The 24488-nt window shown below is 33.1% G+C and overlaps 1 protein-coding gene across 1 annotated transcript; it reads left to right on the top strand.

The window, feature by feature from the left end:
* The first annotated feature begins 9040 nt into the window (after positions 1-9040).
* Positions 9041-22558, top strand: LOC137408535 (uncharacterized). The gene is made up of 5 exons (XM_068095098.1): positions 9041-9326; positions 11022-11093; positions 11919-12117; positions 17055-17199; positions 21151-22558. Exons 1-5 carry the CDS (start codon positions 9074-9076, stop codon positions 21688-21690), a joined length of 1209 nt encoding a protein of 402 aa, XP_067951199.1. The 5' UTR covers positions 9041-9073; the 3' UTR covers positions 21691-22558.
* Positions 22559-24488: the final 1930 nt, after the last annotated feature.

Here is a 24488-nt window from a genome sequence, read left to right as displayed (position 1 = left end):
AAAGCACTTTTATGCTGAAAGATTTCTTCCACATTTATGCAATCTCAAATTTAAACAGAGATGAATAAAATTAGCAGATATAATGATAATGCTTAAAGCACAAAGGGTCAAAGGTCATTCTAGTTCATTTGAGATTGTCCTTGATTCTGTATGATTTAGTAAAGACTTACCTGTTAAAGAATTTTCACTTTATCTTATGAGATTACTATAAAGAGTTCTTCGATATAAATAAATATATTGTTATTCTTGTATATTTGAAAGCTAAACAGCAACTGACTTACTACATAAGTGTGACAAGAGAGTAAAAGGATTATTTCATAAGAATTACATAACAGATGAGTAAGCCAGTATGAACAAAGAGTCTGACAACGACTATATACAAATACAAGATAATGACGGGTCAATGTCAACAACTAGTACATATTCAACATATATTGTGTATTAACCCATTACGACTATAGAACTATCAAAATCATTGTCAAAATTACATAAACTATGAATTTTAACACAAAAGTGATAGGTGAGCAAATCATAAGTTGTACTGCAATGTTTGTAATTTTGGCTGTAATGGTTGCATCTTTAAATCAGCCAGTCTAAAAGTTTAATAAAACATGTTTGTACGACTACAAAGCTTTCTAAGATACGCAATATGAAGACATCTGTGTCCTAGATAATTGAGAAACCAATTTTGGCGGAAGGCCAACAAAGGGCACGCAAATAACAAGTTGATACAAAATAAGTTGTCGGTCAATCAACACAATTACTGACTTTAAAAATAGACAGAGCAATTGCTACAGAACTGAATTTAATATTTCTTTTTCATTTTTTACAAATTGCTATTTGCTGTTTGTTTTGTTATGTTATCCATTTTTGGTTTCCTGTTGCTAGTTGTTAATTGCTATTTGCCGGTCACTGTTTTATTTTCAACTTTTAACTTCGCATTTTGCTGTTTGCCTTTCATTTTTTGCTATTTGCCATTGTGCCCTTACGCATCTTCATTATTGACCCTGTTTCATTTTGACATTCTTAGTACATTAAAAAAACTTATTAAACCATAACTGTCAGTTACAGCTTTTAACGTATTTTCTACGTAAAAAAAACACGCTGATTCCAATTTTGTACTCAAAATAAAGATTGGTCCACTAACTTTCAGAGTAATAAAGGCTTTTTTACAGCCTTTTAATATCAGTCTCAAAAACAACACAATCGGCACAACAAGCTCTGCCCATAAATACGTGACATAACCTAGCATTTTAGGAACGGAAGTTAGGGATGTTTAGTCCGATTTAGAATGATAGAGATGGGTGTCTTAAAACCCATTATTATCTAAATTCAGCCTTCAAAATAATCTCAGCTTTTTTCTGAAAGGTAGATGAGCTATTTAACAATGCATATTTAAAAATAAGTGTCTGATTTACCTAGTAAATACAATAAAAGCTGTGCGTGACAGTTATGGTTTAAATATTTAGTGAGAGTTTAAGCATAAACACACCATTTTCACTATAGTTTACCAACCATAATCAGCCATAGCTATTTACAGGTAAGTTTTACATGAACGCCTGGTATCAGTCTGCGAATAGAGCTGGCAGAGGTAGCTGCTGTTATTTGGCAATTATTTGGGTGTCATGTTTAAGGACGCTGAACCACTGGGTGTCGTCTCCGTTCTGGTTCTGTTAATAGTTAGATCAATTGGTGTCAATGTGTCAAAGGATTATCCATATCAAAACAACTTCCATGTAGCCCGACACCATCCACCCATAGCATACATACATTCCTGCAGATGTTCACAAACAAAAGAAAGTTGATGTACATATTCAATACCAAATGTAGAAAACTGCCTTTGATGAGTGTTCAACTCATCATGTGTACAGGATTGGCTGTGAACAATTACTTATTACACGGCAACTATAGTATTCACCACTTTACAAAGGTAAGAGGAATCAGTGCAGACCCAGGCTGAGATACAAAGTTGTAGCTAAGTGTAACATAAAGTCAAGGGAGCTAGACACAAACAGATGGTAAGAGAAAGTGGAAACGAAGCTACGTGGAAGTCAGTGATAAAGCCCAAACTATAAGACAGTCATTGTCAAAACGAGAGAGAGAGAAAGAGAAAAATAATAATAAGGAATAACAACAAGAAATAACAATACGAAATAGCAATACGAAATAGCAATACAAAATAACAACAACATATGTTGCACAATGGCAACATATTACTTTTACATCCTGTGCTTGGTCTTGAGCCACTGACTTGCCTGTATTCACACCAGCATGCTAACCATTGGAGCAGAGCTGCTTTATTATAACCAAGTACGACAAAGGAATAACAAAATTTGGTTTCCAATCGAATAGTTTGCCTAATTCATACATCTATAGTTCAATCATGCTTCACCAACATCCTAATTATTACTGTTATTGTAGTTCACTGTCTCTGGCATAAGCAGTTTAGAAAATACATGTAGGACCATTTGTGAAACATCTCATTTGGCTACTATTGGCTACCTTCTTACCCAAAGTCAAGGTATAAGCGAGAAAGAAGAGAGTTTAGTTTGTCGCTGCCCATAGCTATAAAAGACTTCTTAATAGGCTTTTACAGCCACTCCCATTAGAATCCCAGGTATGCTAGAAGAGCTTTGTACAGAGTTGTCTCAGTACTCCCGTATAAGTCATTTATATACAGTAAGTGTTTATGAAATGTGTCAGGCTATGTAAAACCTAGATAATAATTAGAATTTGCATATTCATAAGTTATTCTGCAATCGTCTACCCTGAAAGCGCTTACCAATCTGTAAAATGGATAATAGTGAAGTTGAATTCTTCATTACTTACCATTCAACAAATGCTTGTTCTTATCTTTAGCTTGGTTGTTGTTGAACATAGCGAATGTCTGAACATGTTAGAGACAACAGCATATACTTTAGCATTTGTCACATGACGATTCAACCTGCCTAATTCAACAAACTAAATAATTTCAAACAAAACTAAATAAATTAATTTACAGGTGAACTAAAGGCCTAATACCATATAATTCTAAATTGTTTAGCATAAGTTAGTCTTAAAATAAACATATTAACTGATCAACACAAATTTGGTCAATGTTCTGATTTTTTCACCTTTGGCTTCTAAAACTTTAAAAACCATAATGTTGAGAAATTTACTCACTTTTATGTTCCCATTATATAAAATAATTTTAGGATTCATCTTTAGGTGATTGAACTTGTTCTTAACTAATATCCACATCAATTTGTTACTACTTTCATACCAACCAGCAAAACTTCAGCAACCGTTTAGCTAGTGCTGCCTCTAGCTCATTGATAGCAACTTCTAAAGTTGTGACATCATCACTTTAAGATGTCTACTAGGATTAATTTTTGACAGCTGCTAATACAGAAAAAATTGGCATGTTTTGGTTAGTTTTTGGCTATGAACTAATTGCCATAATCTACTAAAAACTTTGATCCAAAAAATAATAAATTCACTTTCTTTCCTCATAAATTGCAGTTCAGTTTACATTCTTTGGCTTATCATTCGAATACCTGGAAAGTGCTCAGTTGCAACATTTTGTTGTTGGTTAGTCTTTTGTGCAGCTTGCGAAGCAAATTTTATAACTTGAAACTTTTTATGTTAGTAATCAAATTTGACTGACTGATAGGCATTTTAATGTATAATTTAAACGTATTTATGCAGAGTGTCCACACCTAGCTTTGATGCTTGGTGTGGATTTGATTAGCTTTGATTAATGATAACTTTCAAAGATAGATTTTTGATGCTTTGATGTCTGTTCAAAATAAATTTTTATTTGCCTCTTCTGGCTGACTATTTGAGCAATATAATAATAAAATTTACAGCTGATAAAGAAGTAATTTATTCAATTTCATACAGAGTATTGTAGAAAGCCAATAGAATTGGTTTTTTTATAAATGCTGTTTAATTATTTCTATTTATTGTTTTTAATATATTATTAGCTGTAAGTTTATACAGAAACAAGTGTTTTCTAAATTTTGCTTTACAAGATTCATAAAAAATTTAAATCGAATAAACGGTTTCACATATAGCATTTAAAATGCTTTTCTCTGTTAAGATAATGAATACTAGGTAGAGCATTGTTAAAAGAGCTAGCAATAATATTTTTGAATGATTGCTAGATGTTGTATCACATTTCACATATCACATACACTGAAATGAGTTAAAGCCTGTTACTGTTCTGTAAAAAAGAGACACAAACCATGAAAAATCTTGTAACATAAAATCGCAGTAAAATAAACATTTAGAATGGGCAGAGTAGTAGACTTGGAAGATATTTCATTAAAAAGATAAGTTGAAATATGATGTAGACTTGTAATCCATCAAAATGCACTTTTTTTCCAAAAATTAAATCATTAAATTTAAATGTTTGAACCCTTTTTAATTATTCACGTTTTCATCTTATTTGTAGCAAAATTGTTCACCAGTTCATGAAAGTAAAAATCAGACTTCATGAATATCTATCTAAACACTTTTGGCCAGTGTTACAAAGATAAATTTGAAGCATCTGGCTGATCTCTGGAATGCCGCAGTAGTTATACGATGTTACCTGAAGCAGTTTTATCATGTGCCATAATCAATACATTTAAATACTTAAGCAGTATGTGGCTGGCTAAGGACATTCAACTTTCTGCCAAAGCACCTGCAAGTGTGTGTCAAAGTGTTCAGCAGATGGAGCATTTGTGTAATACCTTATTAAAATACGTTTGCAAGTAAATTACTCCAAATAAACTGAAAGTCTGCTTAAAACCCCTTTTGTAGCTGACATATGCCTGAGTTCTTTAGCAACTCACAACTAATAAGTTGGGGGTTACAAAACACTCTCCCTACTTGATGAGTGATAAAAGACTGCCATGTAGCTAATGCTTAGCCTTAAAAATTCTAGCAAAGATTATAAAATGACTTGAAAATTGATCCGAGCACTCATGTTTACATTATTTGTTTCACCAGAGAGATTCTCCAGCTTAAATAGAAGTTGAGTCTGCAATGTTTTTTTAAGAATATACAATGGTTTATAACTTTTATGTTTGTTGTAATAAGTAATCGTACAATGAATACACAACAAAGAGATTAGAGTGTTTAAGCAGCATCTTTTTCTGACGCGTGATACTTTACACAATACAATGCAATAATTATTATGACTGCAGCAGATCTCTTTTCTGCTAATGACTATAGACAGGACTTTAGAATTTAATACGTAAAAAATATGGTAAATTTCCAGTTTCTATGGAAACCTTTAACCACATTGATGAAAAACTGCTAAAATGTGGAAACAAAGTGCAGCCATGAATAGTTAAAGCTAAAAAATATTTTAGTAGTGCGAAAGTTGAATCACTAAAAATACATTTTTATTTTCCATTCATCAGACATCAAGTGCAGGTGCTTGAAGGTGTCGTATAATCTATTTCTCAAGTGGTCTGTTGGTACTGTGGTATCTCTTTTTGCCGTGTTGATTAGCAATTAATTGAAGTAATTATTTTACGTTAAATGGAACAAAAGGATTATATGGAGATAAGAGATTTGCATGTCTAATAAGAGTGTTTGAATTATGTTATTCTGAATTCTGAATTCATAACTACTTGTTTTTAATTTTAGACACAATCTTTTACATAATAAGATCTTTAAAAATACTCAATAATTCAATAATTGAAAAAAACTATAAAACCTCATACCATTAGATTAATATAAAACAGAAATATAGCTTAATAATCTAGTTATTTTTAAAAACAGTTTTCGGACTGACAAATAAAACATCCATAATCAGAAGTTGTGTAACCTTTGAAAGAAAACCAGCCAGTAGTCATTATTTTATTTTTATTTGGAACAATTATTTTGTTTGCCAGTTGTAACTCCTATTCCAATGGCCTTCTCTGTCTATTGCTAATACTTCTATGCAAGTGGATAACTATTTAGTCAGGAGACCTCATTGGTTATTGCACTGATTATTTTTGGTAAGACAATAGCAAAGAAAATTCATCTCAGAAAAGTCGATTAAATTTGCAATACAAAAACTTTAAGCATTTTTTTATTCTGAAACAAATTTAGATAAATTTTACTTCAATATAATCACACACATTGCAAGAATATTTTGGTGGCTCTTTTTGTTCGAAATTTAAACCTCTGCAAAACTCAGGTTGCTAACTATTCCCGATTAGGAAAGCTCTATCTTGATAGATGAGGAGGTAAATTACGTGAATCATTACAGAGGAATGACAAATTATGCATAAAAAGACTTCCCTTTGGAAATTTAGGTGCATATATAATTACTGCACAATATTGCCTCTCCTTAACCGGCATAAACGGTTTATTTTGAGAGACTACAATAGGAAGTGATGCAAAAACATAAATAGCATTTGTAATATTCACTAGCTTGTTTTTAACTGTTTGTAAGTTTGCTTATTAAATTTTATGAAGTGCTAGTACCTGTAATTGTGGTAATAAAATAATTTACATCTGGCGAAAGGTAATTGAATTAAAAATTTTCTTTTTTAATCAACGATGCAACCTTACTAATATATTTTATGTTTCTAGTGTGCTGACAAAGCACAGATAAATATCTGAAAAATGACTCAAAACTCGAGAAGGCAGCTGATTGACAGGCCAGTAAGAGTATCTTCTACTTAGCGTAATGTCCTGTTGGAGTCTCGTTGAAAGAAATCTTCTGGCTCTGACAGACAGACAGACATCACCATATAGTATTATAATAAAAATTTTGATAGCACAAATTGAAAAATGTTTACCTTCTACGTGTACAGTTGTACATCACTGAAGACCATGTAAAGACTTTCCATACGCATCCTAAAGGAGTAGGAGAGTTAAACTAGTAAAATATTTTCTACTACGGTATGTTAAAGTAGTTCTTTAGTTTCACTTGTGTCTATAAACTAGGAGTTATCATCTATATGCCACTTTTGTGATATGTGAGTGGTACGGTTAACTACTCCATCAAAAACCAGCGAGTCCAATAAAACATTTGTAGCATTTGTTATAAGGCAATATGCGGGTTATCAGAGCACAAAAGCATTGAAATATTGGGGTCATGGGGTCATTACCTTTTTTGATTCATTGTCATGCATGCCCTTATTATCTGTAAATAAGGCTGTCACAAAATCCTGAGCTACGGTATGTCAAACAATCTGGCAAGTAATATTAGTAAGTCATAGTAAGCAATGACTGGTATTAGTTTTCAAACTCCAAGTTGTGTGTATCTCTATATAAATATATATATCTCTACATATATATCTCTACATATATATCTCTACATATATATCTCTACATATATATATATATATATATATATATATATATATATATATATATATATATATATATATATATATATGAACGAAGTAAATTGTTCTTTCCACATGAGTAGGTTAAAAAAGTACTAGCTGTAGCAAAGTTGGGATACTGCTCAACATGAGGCGAGCTTATGAGCTTTTGAAGAAAAAGGCTAAAAAATGAAACACCATAGTAAACATTGACTGGTATTAGTTTTCGGACCTCAAGCTGTGTGTATCTCTATGATAATTTGGTCAAGTAGTTGTCCGCTCATCTGACATGAACTTCAATTGATAACTTGAATATCTAAAGATACTAAACAGTTTTTAATTAGCTTTAAAGATAGCTGGGAGTAACTGTGCGTGTGTCTGCGGATACAGAGTGTTGTTTTTGTAGTAACAAAAGCTAAAGACAACACATTTTATGTGTCACAAAATATTTCGAGCGACAGTTTGTCAAACAATCTGTCCGAATAGACAATAGATGTGGCAAGGTGAATATTAACTCACAGCCGTGGAAGACATTCTCATTTTTCTCTTTCATTTTTGTTTTTTGAGCTTCTATTTATAATTTATTATAAATTATTATTATATTTATTTATAAGCTCATGCTAGCTTATTTATGCTTGATCTAGCTTGTTGGCTTCAGTGTTTGATACTTTTTATGGTGCTGTTGATATCCTTATGCGTAGGGGTATCGACAGCACCCTAAAAGGTTTAACCTAATCACAAGATATTAAAGTGTGACTAGTTTCGATAACACCTCATAAATTTTTGTAGGTTTGTGTAGGTTTTATCTCTTGAGAGTTTCGCTACCGATGAGTGTCATAAGTCTACCATAATCCCTCTCATGCTTTCATTTCCCAATCAATAATTGGTCGATCTGGCAAATATCTCAGTCCTATGTTATTGTTTATGCAAATCAAATCTCGCCTCTTGGAGGTATCAGCTTACTATAATCATCTGCTGGAGCTACCCCCTAGCAGTGCAGGGGTGTAAAAATAAATTCTCAGGCCTATACTTTAGCGCACCTATAGGGTTAAAAGTCGTAATCTAGCAAAAGATTGCTCTATGGATTTATGTGATTCTATGATCAGATAAACGCCCTGCGATTGCAGAAACTGGTTTAAAAACATGAATCAGGCTGTTTAACCATTATATTAAAAACCCCAAAAATGTTAGGTTCATTTATGAAGGAAATGGCCTAGTTTGTTTCAGCACTCCCTCACATAGCCAGGCTCAAACTACAAAAATTTGTTAACACTTTTTCGAAGTTAATTGCATCTACAGCAATGTCTAATACCTTTTTGTTATTTTACACGCTGTTACTAGAAGTCATAAAAAACTATTATTCTCAATGGTTGGCACAACTTTAAAGAAAGTTTTTATCTGGTCCATAAATAGCCGTATTTGACTCAGTGACTTTCATTCAAAAACATACTTTCTTTGTCAATATTTTTTCCTTTTGATACTGTCATGCGATATGAATAATGACCAAAATTCTGAAACAACTTTTTTCCTTTATGTCATCAATAACCATTTAGGATAGTTATTTATAATAAATACTAATGTAATACATTATTACATACGCAGTTATATCAGAAAAAGGCTTTGTTTGTCTGATTAATGTTTTTTTATTTTACCCCTATTTTATCCACTCCTGTGAATATTCTTAGAAATGCTCTCTCCCTATAACTCATGACAAAGTTTTTCCTCATCTCAAAGTTATTGAAGTATTCCACAGTGAAACACGTCTCTGAACACTCAGAATGGCAGCCAGCCAACCTTTTTACAGCCATGAAAATTACACAGACAGAGAGTCGATTTGGAACTCTACAGCAGACCATAGACTTTTCCCTGAAGAACCATCATTTAACAGAAGTAAAACAGGATACGATCGAGGTTCCAGAGGTTCGGGAAGACCAACATGGCTTTCAGAAGAAGGCGACGGACAAGTCTATGCGGCTGTCAAGTATATGAACCTCATCGGCAATCCTATTCTGTATACACTTCTGATCATAGGTAGGAAGTGTTCAGTGAGTCAAGTTTTTTCATCTTTAGTTGTATATTTATTTTGCAAAGCTCTTTAGTGCAGATGGAAAACATATCTTAAAATTATGCTGAAAAGTGAAACTTTGACAAAAGTAAAAAAATACTTTATGTCTGTGACAGCATATATAAATAAAGTTAAATGTGTTGTATTAACTTAATGAACACCATAAAAGGGAAAATATTACTGGTATTTGGAAACATTGATAGTTTCTTAGCTCTTTAGGTAAGATAACTAATTTAGTCGTGTCTTAGCGCCTGTATAGTCAGTCATAATATCACTGCCATTTTGAAAAATACACTTGTCAACATCAAAAGAGTTTTTAACTTTAAAGTAGATATACATGTATATTCTTTTAATCTAAAGTCATGTCAATGCATTCGCACTCGGGTTCCAATTGGCCCCTAAATCAACCATTTGTAGAGAAAATTTCCTTTGTGTCTAACAACATTTCACAGTTCTTAAATGCTAATTTAACAGCACATGGGAAATGACTAACTTTTCTTAACTATTGAATTGGTCTTTGTTAAAGAGACGTTCAATATTCCATTCGTTCAGCCATGAATATTGTATCAAATTAAAAACCAGTCTCATATAGATTTGTACATACGCCAGTGAACTCAGTGCAGCCTTTTTTTCGTTTTTGTACTTTCCCTGAGCATGTACACATGTGTATTTATGGTTCAGTTGCATGTACGATATGCTACATTTTCTCTGACTCTGAATTTAAATTCTTGAGTCATCTTTTAACCCTTGCAGCTGTTTGAGTAGCTATTTGTATAGTTTTATGCACATCGTGTACTTGTATTTTAAACTGTACATATCGATGTGCAGGCGCGGGTCTGTCCAACTACAAGTGCTCATATTTGCATCTTTTTAAAATCTTACATTTTATCGGTGAAAACAGCTTTTACTTTGTCTTTGTTATAGATGCTCTTTGTTACAGAACAGTTTTCAATGGTTTTATCACAATCAGACTGAGTCATTGCAGCAGGTTCTTTGTTCCTACTTCTCACGGTGGCCAACAACCAATGTCAATGCCACTTATTATTGTTCAACACCACAACGGAAGTCACCAAATATAAATAAAAGTTTGAGCCAACAATGAGCAGTGCTTGTACTTGTTCAGCAGAATTACTCTGATTACAGCAAGAAAAAGTATTTGAAAATTTTTGGCGACTTTTCTTTGTTTTTTTTGGTAAAAACAAAATTCTCCCAGCTTTTTTTTTAATTTCTTTTGGCTAAAAACCATCTGTTGGCAGGTTTATCAAATGAGTGGCTGACAATTTTATGCACAAAACTCTAAATAATTATAAACGCTGTAAAAGATTCATGATGGCGATGGAATTTTTGGACTAAAATTAATTGTAATATAATTTAACACGAAATAATATGTCATAATGCAATACATATATAATATTATGTTATATTTATTTTAGTGTCAACTTCATTCTAAATAAACTAAACAACATTGATCTAAAATTTCTGAAATCATACACTGTTTATAAAAAATGTTAGGTTTTAACAGAAAGATGTGTTTTTAAATGCTTTCTGTTTATATGCATTTAAAGATATTTTTATACCAATTTAAGTATTTAAGTTCAACGTCTGCTTGTTTCAACTACCAGCTATCATCATATGATGTTAATTAGTTGTATTTTTTCTAGGACTTTGTCTGGCTATAGTGACAGCGAGTAGAAGAAACATTCGTAACTATTCATCAGCTGTCTATCTATCAGGTAGGGAGGTCTCTCCACACCCCCGTATTCTCTTATACTAACCTTATGCTATCATTTTATGTTGATTCCTTTCTCAAACATACAAAAACTGTCATAAAAAAATTTAAAACTGTTGTGCTTAAAAAGATTTTCTGGTGAAAAGCTTGCATTATAATATCTTAAATTAATTTCATAGGTAAAAACTTATATTTCATATTGAGTAGTAATAGTTCATGAAAACAAAATGTGTCATGAAGACATTTTAACTCTTATGTAATCATTTTTGATGCAGCCGTTTGTGGCTAAAACTTGGTTTATTTATTGGTAAGTCTTTATATACGATGATTAAAAGAACTATTAATCAATATATGTAATCCAAGATTTTTATAAACATTTTAATGTTTTCAGGCTAGAAAACTGAACACTTGCCTTATAACGAGCACGTTTTGTATATGCTTAAAATATTTCAGTAACATCATTCGGGGTCATTAATAAGTGTAGGGATCACAGATATGTGTGGAGAAGTCTAGAAAAAAATGTTTTTTACCGCTAAATCAATAGAGTAAGTTAATCACATATCGTTAAAGGGGCAGTAGAAGAAAACCCCAAGTTTATAGATAAGCATAGTAATACATAAACCCTTATCATTTGTGATAGGTATTTTTTTATATTTCCTAATGTGTAGAGCACTTGTTAGATAACTTGATAGAAACCTGAAAGCCCCCTTAATCAGCCTGAAAATAGAATAGAATTGGCAGTTAATCTGACCAACCTTTTTGTATAATTATAAAAAAGATTATGTTAAACAAAAAGATAACAGATGAAGTAAAAAATTTTCTTTTGTAGCGATGTTTTTCTGTGATGTCATATGGGTCACAGGAAACTATCTCCCAGACTACGCCGTCTCTGTTAACAAAAACCTTCACTTTAATGATGGTATTTGCATGTATATACAAGCCTTTCGATTCGTCGGACGCATTGGAACAAGTTTGATAATCATCGCTTTAGTCCTTGAAAGGGTTCTCATGCTCGCCAAACCTGTTCGGTAAGTAGACAACTCCAAATTTTTAACCATTCAAAACTGTTAAAAAAGTATTAATTTGAAGTGTTAAGTGATTAGCCAAATAGCTAAGTTTATATACATGTAAATGAATTATTATCATATTATTACCAGATAATGTGCTTTTATAGTGCAAAAGGGCATCTATGCTTACTGCTTTAGCACTCTAGTTCCACGTAAGAAAAGCCCAAGTTCTATACTTATTCAGGAAAGAGTAGGTTTAAGTATAAACCAACTCAACTACAGCAGGCGCTCCTTTAACCTGTACCACCTATGACGTAAATTCCAGATAACGTAAAGAAGTTATGAAAAGTTTTCGCTTCCCACTACGTAAAAAATTTTGTATTATGTCAAGTGTCAAGTCAGGCGAGTCTTCAAATTCAATTTGAACTTATCTCACCACACTTGTGAAAAAAAGAACCGACGTGCATGTAGCGTTATATTTATTATATATATGCAATTTTCGCAACCATCTAGTTCGTCATGATAGATCGTCAGATGTTTCGACTAGACAAAGAATAGGTAGCTGCGCAATTGTTCATAAATACAAAGGTGATCGATTGGTGCAGGTGTGTTACATCGTTGGGCCACCAATCTGAATGTCGTGAGTTAGAGTATGGTTGAAAGTTCTCTTTTATTCTAACCTTGACCCCTGGATTCAGATAGGCTACGAATAGGTAGTACAAATTTTTGTGAATTCTTTTGTTTTGCTTTCTTGTAGACGTTAAAACATTTGTTATTAGTTTTACTTTGCAAAATAGACTTTGCTGTTTAACATAAATAAGCAAATCATTGTAAATGAGCGTCGAAGGTATGCGCTCTCCATCAACTTATTGTAAAATCACCTTAATCATGATCTATCAAATTAGATTGATTATGAAAAGGAGAAAAGTTGTCAATGCAAACTTATATTACTGCAGTCACGGTACAGCTCACAGATTAAAAAAGTTGAGTCAAGTGTTTTCTTTATGCATGCTGAAAGGGGTAGGTTTGGAAAAATTATGGACCATATTTGGTAATTTCCATGTATTTTACTGTTTTCATAACGTAAAATCCCTTTAACATAAACGTACCTGGAGCGAATTATTCACGCGATAGGAGGGCCTACTGTACTACATTTAATGCATATAGCCACAGACTAACACTATAACTGATGAAACAATTCATGCTTCATTTTGTTAAAATCTTCTATTCCAACAAATACAAATCAAAACAGTAGGTTATCTGTGATTTTCTAGTTTAAAAAATCTATTCTCTTCACTAATAAATTTTATTGAATGGCATACTTTTATTTTGGTTACACTACTAATTCATGTATAACTTTTCTTCAGCTCATGAAAGCTACCAAACCTGACATTTTCTTTGTTATTAAATAATTTTAGTTCATTAAAACCTATTCATCAACATCATTTTTATTTGTCAGCAAGCATCTCTGTTTTTCTTCTTCGTCTCCCCTTATCTTTTCCTGTTGTGTAAGAAGAAGGTTGCATGACAAAGGAGAAAGTCAAACTTGACTGAACATGAAATATTTAATCAGTTGCACGATTATCACTAAGCTTCCATAGATTGAGGGCGTAGTGACACACCCTCACATGTTGCTGCAATGAGATTATGGAAACAGCCAAGTCACTCTCATTCTGGCGTAGTTCGGTTTCGCTGTTTTACAAATAAAACACCCGTGTGATGCGCCACATGGATGTTACGTGGTAAAATTTTTATGGTACAGTTTCCATGTACCATGGAAACGGCTTTAGCAACCAACGACATAGGTTTTGCTTTTCTGTTGCTTCATTTGCAGAAGTTTTTGTTGTTGAACCGCTCAATGAAGTCACACAACCGTAAATTTACTATAGCACTCTACAGAAACACAAACTTCTTGTCTGATCAGTGTAACGCTTTAACATTAATGCGCTGAAGTATAGCTTCACTATCGCTGTATGGGCTATCACTTAATGGTTGACAAGGAAGAGTATACCGACTGCTGAAGTTGATTCTCAGACTGCTAGTTCTGCTCACAATAAAAACAAGAGTTCAAACATTCCTTTGGTTTCACACCTTCATCAGTTGTCACCTCAAAAACATATTTTCTGGTTGCATTTCCATAAAAGCCATGACGCATTTAACGATTATATTTAAAGCTTTACGTAGTGTGATTTTAAAAATCCGGAGTCATTTTGTGGTTTATTTGCAGCATTTTTTTATTTAAAGAACATTTTCAAGTTTAGAAGTTTTTATTAATAAGAACGTGTTTTGTAAATAAAAAAAGATGGCATCAGGAAAATAAAAGGAACCACAACGCATGGCCATCAATTTATAGTAAATCATAATTAACTCACATGGCTTTAAAAGATTTGTTCATGGAGTCAGTCATGACAAGATTTTATAACATGGTAAACAGCAAACTACCGGTTTGGGAAAAATAAACTTTGAAAACTAAATAGAAATTATTGATTTAAATTTTATTTTGAGGCCTTCTACCTGTAAAACTATAAAAAAGCTCAAACATCAAGTAAATCTATTTTAAAATAAATCAACAAAATAGTATAAGATAAAGCAAAAAATTATTCAAATCTTTTTATGAATTGACCACCGAGACACGTCAGGGTTAACAATAAACTTGCACAAAATTTTAGGAGATTTCATTAAAAAGTATCGACATTTTTCTATAATTTGGGATTGTTTTTGATGTTTAAGGTGATCTGACTGCCAGGATGTTTTAAGATTAAAATCAACAAAACTTGATTGCGATTAAAATGTCCAGACCAATCAAAGGTGTGATTGTGACGTTTATAGTTGCAAAGAGACCAATGGGATAAAAACGCGCAACGGTGAAATTTGAATGCAATAGCTGATATCAACTATAGCAATGATAGCAACTACTGACCCAATTTCGCACATACAGTGCCGTCAGAAATTATGAGACCACCTCACATTTTAAGAGACAAGGTGGTAGCAATGATTTACTGACTTAGTTTTACAAAAAACTATCATAAACCATAAACCATTAGATGCGGAGTTTTCTACTAATTAATATGAAGCAAATTTCCATCACAACAATCCATACTTATTTTTTATCTCAATCGAAAGGCATATGCAACTGATATGAATAAAAAACAAAAAGATATTTTCATTTTTTTATTCGTTTTATTATTTTATTCATTTTTTATTTTTTTATGCCAAACTATTTGACTTTGTGAGATTACAGAATGCACAACACATAGTGATGACATCACGTTTTACCACTAACAAGCTATGTGGTCGGACACTGAAGAGATAACTTGATGACACTAATTCTATCACCAATGCTGTAAAAGATCAATGAAAGACTCCTGATTTACTTTACTAAAACAAGGAAAAATTTCTGCATCTAATGATGTACAATATGTGGCAAATGAATGAATTAATATGGTGCCAGCAGAGGTGCAAAGTTGAACAAAGGCGAGAATTATTGGGTGGTCTCATAATTTCTGACAGCACTGTATTTCTTATCTCTAAAACAGGTGGGATACTAACACCAAAGAAGTCACTTAGGTCCATTTTTAATATGAACATAAAAAAATTTTCTAAAGAAATGGTTAGATGAGTTGGTGGTTTCAGATCGCTTATGCTCGGCATTCAAAACAGTACCAAAGTGCTAATAGCTAATCTATAGACAATAGCCATTCATTAATAATGCTAGTGTGGTCTGCTTATTGGCCAATAAAATCACGTATTTAGGACTATTGCTAATTTAAATTGATAAAAATTCTATCAAACCTTTAAGTGTTGTTTTACGTGATAACTTTTTGAAAAGTAAAATTGTGCTCATCGCAGGTAGAATTAGCTAAGGAGACGCGAGCCTTGCAAATATGCTCTGAGTTATCTTCTCCAGATTGGTCTGATTTTAATGTCCTTGTATGCGGACATAGCCTTCACATCCACTTCATGTAATACAGTAGAGGCTCCTTAAACGTAAATCTATTTTAACGTAAATTTGGGTTAATGTAAATAATTTATTTAAAGTTTTTGCTTCATATTACATAAAAATTCTGTATAAGATACAGTTTTAAATCGGTGCAAGTTCTCAAACTTGATTTGAATAACGGACTCTCATAGTTAGCTTTGGCAGTATCATTTTCTCTCTTGCCAGGATAGGGAGATAAAAGAATGTATAGGGTTATCTCTATTATAAATACAGTTTCACTGGTACTCAAGTGTGAGAGACCATCAGGTGATCCGATAAAGCACAGAGAATAAGTAGCTGCACAAGTATTCAGAAATAACCAAAGGCAATCAATTAGGGCAGGTGTTAGAGTGTCAGTCTACCAAACTAACTATCACAAGTTGGAGTTTTGTTGAGTGTGGTGTTTTATCCAAACTTTTAGTCCTCGCTTCAGATGAATGGACAGACACACTGCTCTTATTATAGTAAAGATATATTTATATACATGTATATATATAAATATAAAGACATATACTTTATTTTAGACATTGATAATATTGCTTTTCTTTGCATTATAGACCATGCTGCTTAAAAAAATAGTGAACAAATTATATCTGTTGACATTAAAGGTATGCACCCTCCTCGATATAAATTAAAGGTAATCATAACCCTATACCAAATGAAAGTGAGAATAAAAGAGAGAAAAGTTGTCAATACAAATCAATAATACCACAGTTGCTGTAAAGTCAGTAAATCAAAAAGTTGAGTTTAGTTTTTTTTTTTAGAAGGGCCTAAAGGGTGAGTTCGGGAAGATTTTGGAACAGATTAGGCTATTTACATGTATTTTACTGTTTGTATAACATAAAATATCTATAACGTAAACGCTCTCAGAACGGTTTATTTATGTTTTAGGTATGTCTCTTGTAAAATGTTGTAAAAGTAGTCATTTTATTGAACTTTACAGATAAATTTAATTAAAAACTGCTGTTATATCTTTTAGGTTTGCAATGCTAGCCAAGCCATGGGTGGCATTGCTTATCTCTGTCTGCTGTATATTTCTTTCTACTGGCATCAGCTGCTACTATATGTACAACACAGAGTTCGAGCAGAGATCAGGCAAATGTAACTACAAGAATGCACCTGCGGTGAGTGAAGTGTTTTATAAAACAACATTCGGCATTTTCTTTTTTTCAATCTTAAAAATTTCAATAGGTAGCATAAAAAAGTTTGGCACCTACAGAGAAATATACGTTTTTTATTACAAAAAAGATCATTTTTATTTGTATATTTTATGACTTATGTCGCTGCGTACAAACCTAATAATATGGCTACATTCACTAGTGTAGCTCAGCAATGCATAGTATTGATAAATGAAAACTGAATGAATGCAAGTCTTAACATCCAAACCACTTCTCAATTCTCCAACGTATTATGTGTGTATTTCCGTACTTCAAAAATATGTTGTTCAAAATTTTTTGTTAGTAATTCCCATTTATAAATTTAACAAATCTTTTCATAAATACACCAAATATCTATAATTGGAAAGCTTTTGAATATAAGAAATTTAAAAGCTAAACTAATTTGTTTCATCAACTAACGCTTTTTATAGCATTTTTTATGCATAGATTGAAAGGTGAGCATGAACAACTTTAATAATTCAACTGCAAAACTACATCTGGTTCCTGAGAGCCAGACTTTTAGACATCCACCTGCAGGCTTTCTGAATGACAGTGACAGAAATCCTGGGCATCACCAGGTTTACTAATAGCATTATCTAGTTACTTGTCTGTACAATAATTTTGTTAATAAATTTAAAAAAAATTGATTATTCATTAGAAGCTGCCATGACCTCTCTCTAATCTTGCATTAAATCTTATTGGTATTTTTTCTTATCGGAGTCAACAGATCTGGCTGTCAGCTAGTATTTCTTTTAATTAAGATTGTTAACAGACTTACCTTGTTTGAACAAAAGCATAACTTACCTCATACGGGAGTTGCAGTAACTTACCTCACATTTGAGTTGCAGTAACTTACCTCACATGGGAGTTGCAGTAACTTACCTCACATGTGAGTTGCAGTAACTTACCTCACATGTGAGTTGCAGCAACTTATCTCACATGTGAGTTGCAGTAACTTACCTCACATGTGAGTTGCAGTAACTTACCTCACATGTGAGTTGCAGTAACTTACCTCACATGTGAGTTGCAGTAACTTACCTCACATGTGAGTTGCAGTAACTTACCTCACATGGGAGTTGCAGTAATTTACCTCATGTGTGAGTTGCAGTAACTTACCTCACATGTGAGTTGCAGTAACTTACCTCACATGGGAGTTGCAGTAACTTACCTCACATATGAGTTGCAGTAACTTACCTCACATGGGAGTTGCAGTAACGCTTGAGTCAAACCAATAACTATTTATCAATAATCAATATTTATTAGTCTCCGCCAAATAACATGCAAGTAATTAATTATTAACATCTTAGTTTAAGAAAAGATTATAGAAAAATGTAGCTTTTTGATTAACTCATTTACAATGGATTTAAAGGAATGTCATTCTTACCCATCAGATGTAATATTATTAAAGATGTAAACATGAGCACTCGCAGATTGACAGACTAGCATGAGCACGTTGATATGTACAGCTTAAAATAAAGATACACAATACATATCAGCTGTGTATCTGCCTATATAATGTGTCCAACAGCTGTTACAGCATTTCAAAAACATCTGTATCACACGTGTACACACTTACGTGTACGCTCAATTAACATGTAAACAGACAAGCAATTTTAAAGCAGAAAATATGCAGTTTCAATATTATGTGCATAATGCGGCTTTAGAAGATTTCAAGTACAAATTCTTACAAATAGTTTCAATGTTTCATTTACAATACAATGATTTCCAACTAAAAAACTTTCCAAAAGTTCATAATTGCAAGTTTTCACCAACCAAGTCGCACGTTGAAATGAGATCGGAAGCCTCCTATTAGCAATTGATGGAGAAAACTGCTTTAAGGCAAGTATAACACTGTTGGTACATCCTCCTACTAACTTATATATTTAAAACCAATTAGTTGCAAAACCACTGAACGCCCAGCTAAAAACTTTGCCGCAGAAAATTCCACAGCTGTAAAAATAACAAGGTCGTTGGCAGGCGACAGCGTATCCTATAATTATTCATTTGAAACTGTTACAAGCATGTTCTTGCTAATAAATTGGCAATCAATCATAGAACGGATTAGAGTAAAGGAGGTTCATATCCTCGCCCTGTTTCACTCTGTCAAGTCATCAATATGGATGTATTTACGTACTTCCACTTTTTTCTTCTCCGTGTTCCTGAGGTGTGCTGTAATAGCATACGCTATTCGTTACGAAGCTATCTGCAGCAGTATTATCTGCTGTAACGCTGTTTGCTGCAATGCTATTTGTTGCAAAACTATCTGCTGTGATACTATTTGCTGCAGTGCTATCTGCTGTAGTGCTATCCGCTGTAGAGCTATCTGCTGCTATCAGTGATTCTATTTGCTGCGTGACTATCTGAAATGGCGTTTTCGCCTGCCGTAGTATGTTTTCTACAATCAATTTCTTTCCAGACTATTTGTATTATTTGTAATATAAAGTAAAAGTATATTGTTTGAAACTTTTGCCTTTATTACAATTACCTTTGAGCAAAAAGTTTAAAAATTTCCATGCTTTACTACTGGTTCCTATTTATAAATCTAACCTTTTTTCAATGATACACCAAATATTTATAGCTCTGTCAGAAAAGTTCTCTAGTTGTTTCTTTTGCCTGTTAGCATATGTTATGGGCTACGAAAATATCAACTGTAATGCTACCTGCTGCACTGCTCTCTGCTACAGTGACATCTGATGTGGTGTTATCTGCTGAAATACTGTCAGCTGTGGTGCTATTTGCTGCACTGCTTTGCTGTTGTGCTTGACGCTGCAGTGGTTTCTGCTACAAATCTATCGGCAGTGATGCTTTCTGCAGGACATTATCATGTACAGTAGTATGTTTTCTAAACTGAATCACTTTCATTTCACAATTTTTGTTGAATAAATTACAAAGTTTTTTGAAGCTTATGGCTCTGTTAATACATATCCTAAAACCAGGAATTTAAAACGAAATTTGTATGTTTTACTAGTTAATCTATTTGATAAATCTGCTTCCTTGTTGTATAGTTACACATAATATCTATAATTTTGCAGCAGAAAACTTCTTTAATCATTTCTTTTGTCTGTTAGCTAACACATCAGCCATGTTATTGGCTAAGAGAGAATGTTTCTGAAAATTGTTGAAAAGCTACTTTGTGGTGAAAGACTTGCGCTTTGTTTGATTATAAACAGCCATGATATTTGTATCTCACCAAATCGCTCTTCTAAGCCAGGCTAAGAACTTGAAAGCCGATATTAGCAGCATGAACTGAGGGTCAGTGTAGAGAGCCAGGTGGGCTCCAGCTGGTGTTAAACCTGCAACCCTGCAGCTGTGAGTTCACAGCTTAGCTAATTGTTCTTACTCGCTAGTAGATGTCTGGCATTCTTACTAGACTAATGTCACAAGCCTTTGTGACACTCATACAAAAAAATTAAGACATTTTATAAACTCAGCAGCCATGTTTTTTATGTATCTAACTGCGTTTAATTACGTCGTTGGTTCTTGAGATCACTCACACTCACGGCATTGACGTTTCCCATTTTCCAATCTTCATCAGTATTGGTGTTTGAGTTCACATACAGAAGGGATGGTGAAACATTCTCTTTATACGAAGTGCAACCTGCTATCCGTGTCACAATTAGCTTAGCGACACCTGGGCATACCAGCACCAAAGCGGTACACTCAGCCAACAAGGGCATCACGTTTTCATAGTGTGCTATATAGAGCAACGGTTGTGTGACGCCTTATGTCAATATGCTTGTAAACACAGACACTGAGTCACAACAGTATGAGAGCAAGATGGCTGCTTCCATGATGGCACTGCCGCGCGATATGGGGGTGGTCGTTACGCTATCTCTGTATGGAAACTTACTATTTGTTAAAAAGGTTATTATTAGTCTTTTACAGTCATTCCCTTATTTGCTTTATTCTTTATTGTAGAGGGGTGGAAAAATGGCCACCCAAACTCTAATAAAACTTGGAATACTTGGGGCTACGCTAATCATCCAACTTCTCCTCAACATTGTTCTTGGAATTCTCATCTTAAAAAAAAGACAATACCAAGCCTCGAATCCTGTTCAGAGCTCACTGGCATCGGCGAGACGTTATGCTGAACAGCTGAATCGTATCAACCTGATTGCTTTCATAATGAGCCTGCAGTACATGCTCACCAACATCCCACTTATGATAGGCCCAAGTATTTACTGGAGCTACCTGCGGGACAATCGCATTAGTTTTGGCACGTTGAAATTAATCGTTACCAGCATCGACCTGTTCGCCCTTATGATGGTGGCAAGTCGGGCTTTCGTGGTTTGCTGGGTCTCTCCTAAAATACGACGAGAGGCAAAAACGGCCTTGACCTGCTTTAGAGACTCGGATAGTATGACCCAGCTAGCAATTGACATAAGACCAAAGAGAGACGTTAAATACTCTTCTAACCCTGACATCGTGTCTCGGTGGTCATTTCACGAAAAGGTTTGAAGAATTTTTTTATTATCTCAGTCTATTTTTCTTATTTATTTTAATATAACATTATTTGATAAGTCTGAGCTTTTTCATAGATACAGTATTATTTGAGAAGTATATTTCTAGAAACCATTCAAGAAAAACTTTTGTAAATGAATAAAAATAATTGTTCCACATTAACACAAAAAAGTTACATACTTGGTTTAACCTCGGTGCTCAACATTTGATCCTATCGGCCTGCTGAGAGTATAGAACTTGCTGCAGAGTCTTGGATTCATCAGTTTATTTATATAGAAGTGCTATAGGTCTACTATACCGGGATGTTATCATAAACATTTTAGTTTTCAAGTTAAAGTGCTGATTGGCTTATTATATCACATGTTTGTTCTTTATTCTTTGATAGCAGAAAGAACCCTCAATTATTATCTCAATACGACACTTTTTATGTATTTTTTGGTAAAATGGACTATTTTCCGAGTTCCTAAAAGGTCTTATTAGTATTTCAGCAATAATGGTTGTTGAGCTACGTCAAATATTGTGTAACTTTTTGGTGACAAAATACAGTTACAAAGGTGCTACAGTTGTTTTCTAGATATCAATAAAACAATTATAGCTTACTTATTTAGAAATATACCTCATCGGCACTTGTTAAGTAGCCTTTAACAACTGTTTTATATGTTAGCAATTGCCTTATATGTTGAAAACTGCCTCATACATTAACAACTTTCTTCGACATCCACAATTGTATTATACGTTAACATTTGTCTTATGTATTAACAGCAGTCTTATACGTCAAACACTGTCATACGTGGCAATAACTATCTTATATTTCATATACTGCCTTACACTTTCACCAATTTGCTTCAGCCTAAAACTTCAGCCAAAGAACTATGCTGGAATGTTCAGCTAATAGAGCTACTCAAACTAGTCCTTACCAGCATCTCAAGGATTACTATGATAAAAATATAGAAGAAATAAAAAAGCAAATCAATCTCAGAATTGCTTCATGTCTATGAATTTACAGTTGAAGCCATGCAATAACCTTACTATAGTTCAATTAAATCTATACAATGATCCGTCTGTGAATCCGTCCGCAGGTGGCAAGGTGAAACAGAAGCAGTATTTCGCAATACCAGTTTTATAATTTTCATATTTTAATTATATTTTGTGCTGTTTTTGTGTTTGAATTTTTTCAAACATTCATTCGTAACATTTCAAAGGTACAGTCAACAAAAGTTACATATGGTCAATGATCAGAGCTTAAACATTAATACTCAAATTCGGGTATTGGAGATACAGCCTTTAAAGATAACGTCTCATCAACACCCATGGCTCAAGCTATTATTGGTTGGTTATTGACGACTCATAATTGATACATGATACTACCCTTACCAGCAATCACCGTAGCGGAGTAGGTTTGTTGGTGAACAGAATGGTGATTGATAGAAACTATATATTGCCTATTTATCATAACTGATGCTTAATAACGGCTTAGCGTTTGTTAGTGAGGAAAAAAACTGCTTTGAAGGGCGTGTGTTCTTGCAGACTAATATGAAATCATGGAAAAAATAGAAAACTATAGCTATTTTCAATCTAACGATGCGTTCTGGTAATGTTATATTCATAAATGCTAGATAAAAATCAATAAATACCAAAATTTATCGGTTTCACATTTTGTTCTGATCAAGAAATTATCAGATAGCTCTCATGAAAAGTGTTAAATATATATAAGTTTTATTTTATCGAACAACTTTTAATAAGTGTTCTAATTTATTACAACTAATTACTGCTTGGCAACGATTGTGTAGTCAGTTGCTTGGTTTTTGTATTAGAATAGCTAAACTTTAACAGCTAAATAAGGTTACTTTTTCTTGATTTTTAGCCATCAATGTTTACTATAATAAGAGACGTTCATCTATTTGTTGGTCAGAAGCAACCGTAAAAACGTTAGGAAATAAGGTTATACCACACAGGAACCAAACTTAGATAGCCCGCTTAGCAGCCTGGCACACTACCAACTGCACTACGCCACACATATTGCTACATCATGGAATACTCGTGCACATAGTTAGTACACAGGAAGATTTCTCATGACGCACAGGATTGCTACTGTACTAGTATAAATTATAGTTATCATTATTATTTATACTAGTACTTTATACTCATTATAATGTATTATAACTTATAATGATAATAAATTATCATTATAATTTTATAATGTATATTACATATTATATGTATTATAGATAAGTACTGGTACTCTGTCTGTCTAGTGTGTCAAAAGAGATTATCAGGGATGCTGATGAAGTACAGATTATAACTATTTGCACACTTATTATAAATTTCTGTAAGGTGGTCTATTAGTGTAGGTGTTAGATTGTTGGTCTTTTAAGGCAAAGGTCAAGAGTTTGAATCCTGTTCGATGTAATATTTCATTCTAACCTCTAATCGTATCTTCAGGCACACACGGTTTTTAGTATAGTAAAGATTTTACATTTAATAAAAATCACATAAGTAATTTACAAATAACACATAAAAACTAAAGCTGTCAGAACCATTTGAAAAATGGCATACAGAGTAGCTTCGTTCAATAGCCTTGCTATTATCAGAATCTAATTGTGGGCCTGCAATAATGTGTTTATCTTTTCAAAGCAATATCAGCAACAACTGTCTAAAAGAAGGATCTCATAAAAAGATAGCATGTGGTAAAATAGCTATTTCAAAAATCATTTGTAACACTTTAATTGTTTGCCAAGTGAATAGTTCAGTTAGAGGATAACTCTCAATACTAAAACAACTACATTTTTCCAATA

The sequence above is a fragment of the Watersipora subatra genome, chromosome 11 (assembly GCF_963576615.1).
Source record: "Watersipora subatra chromosome 11, tzWatSuba1.1, whole genome shotgun sequence".
NCBI lineage: Eukaryota > Metazoa > Bryozoa > Gymnolaemata > Cheilostomatida > Watersiporidae > Watersipora > Watersipora subatra.
Note: the sequence above shows the minus strand (reverse complement) of the source record. Positions and strands in the feature narration are given on the sequence as shown.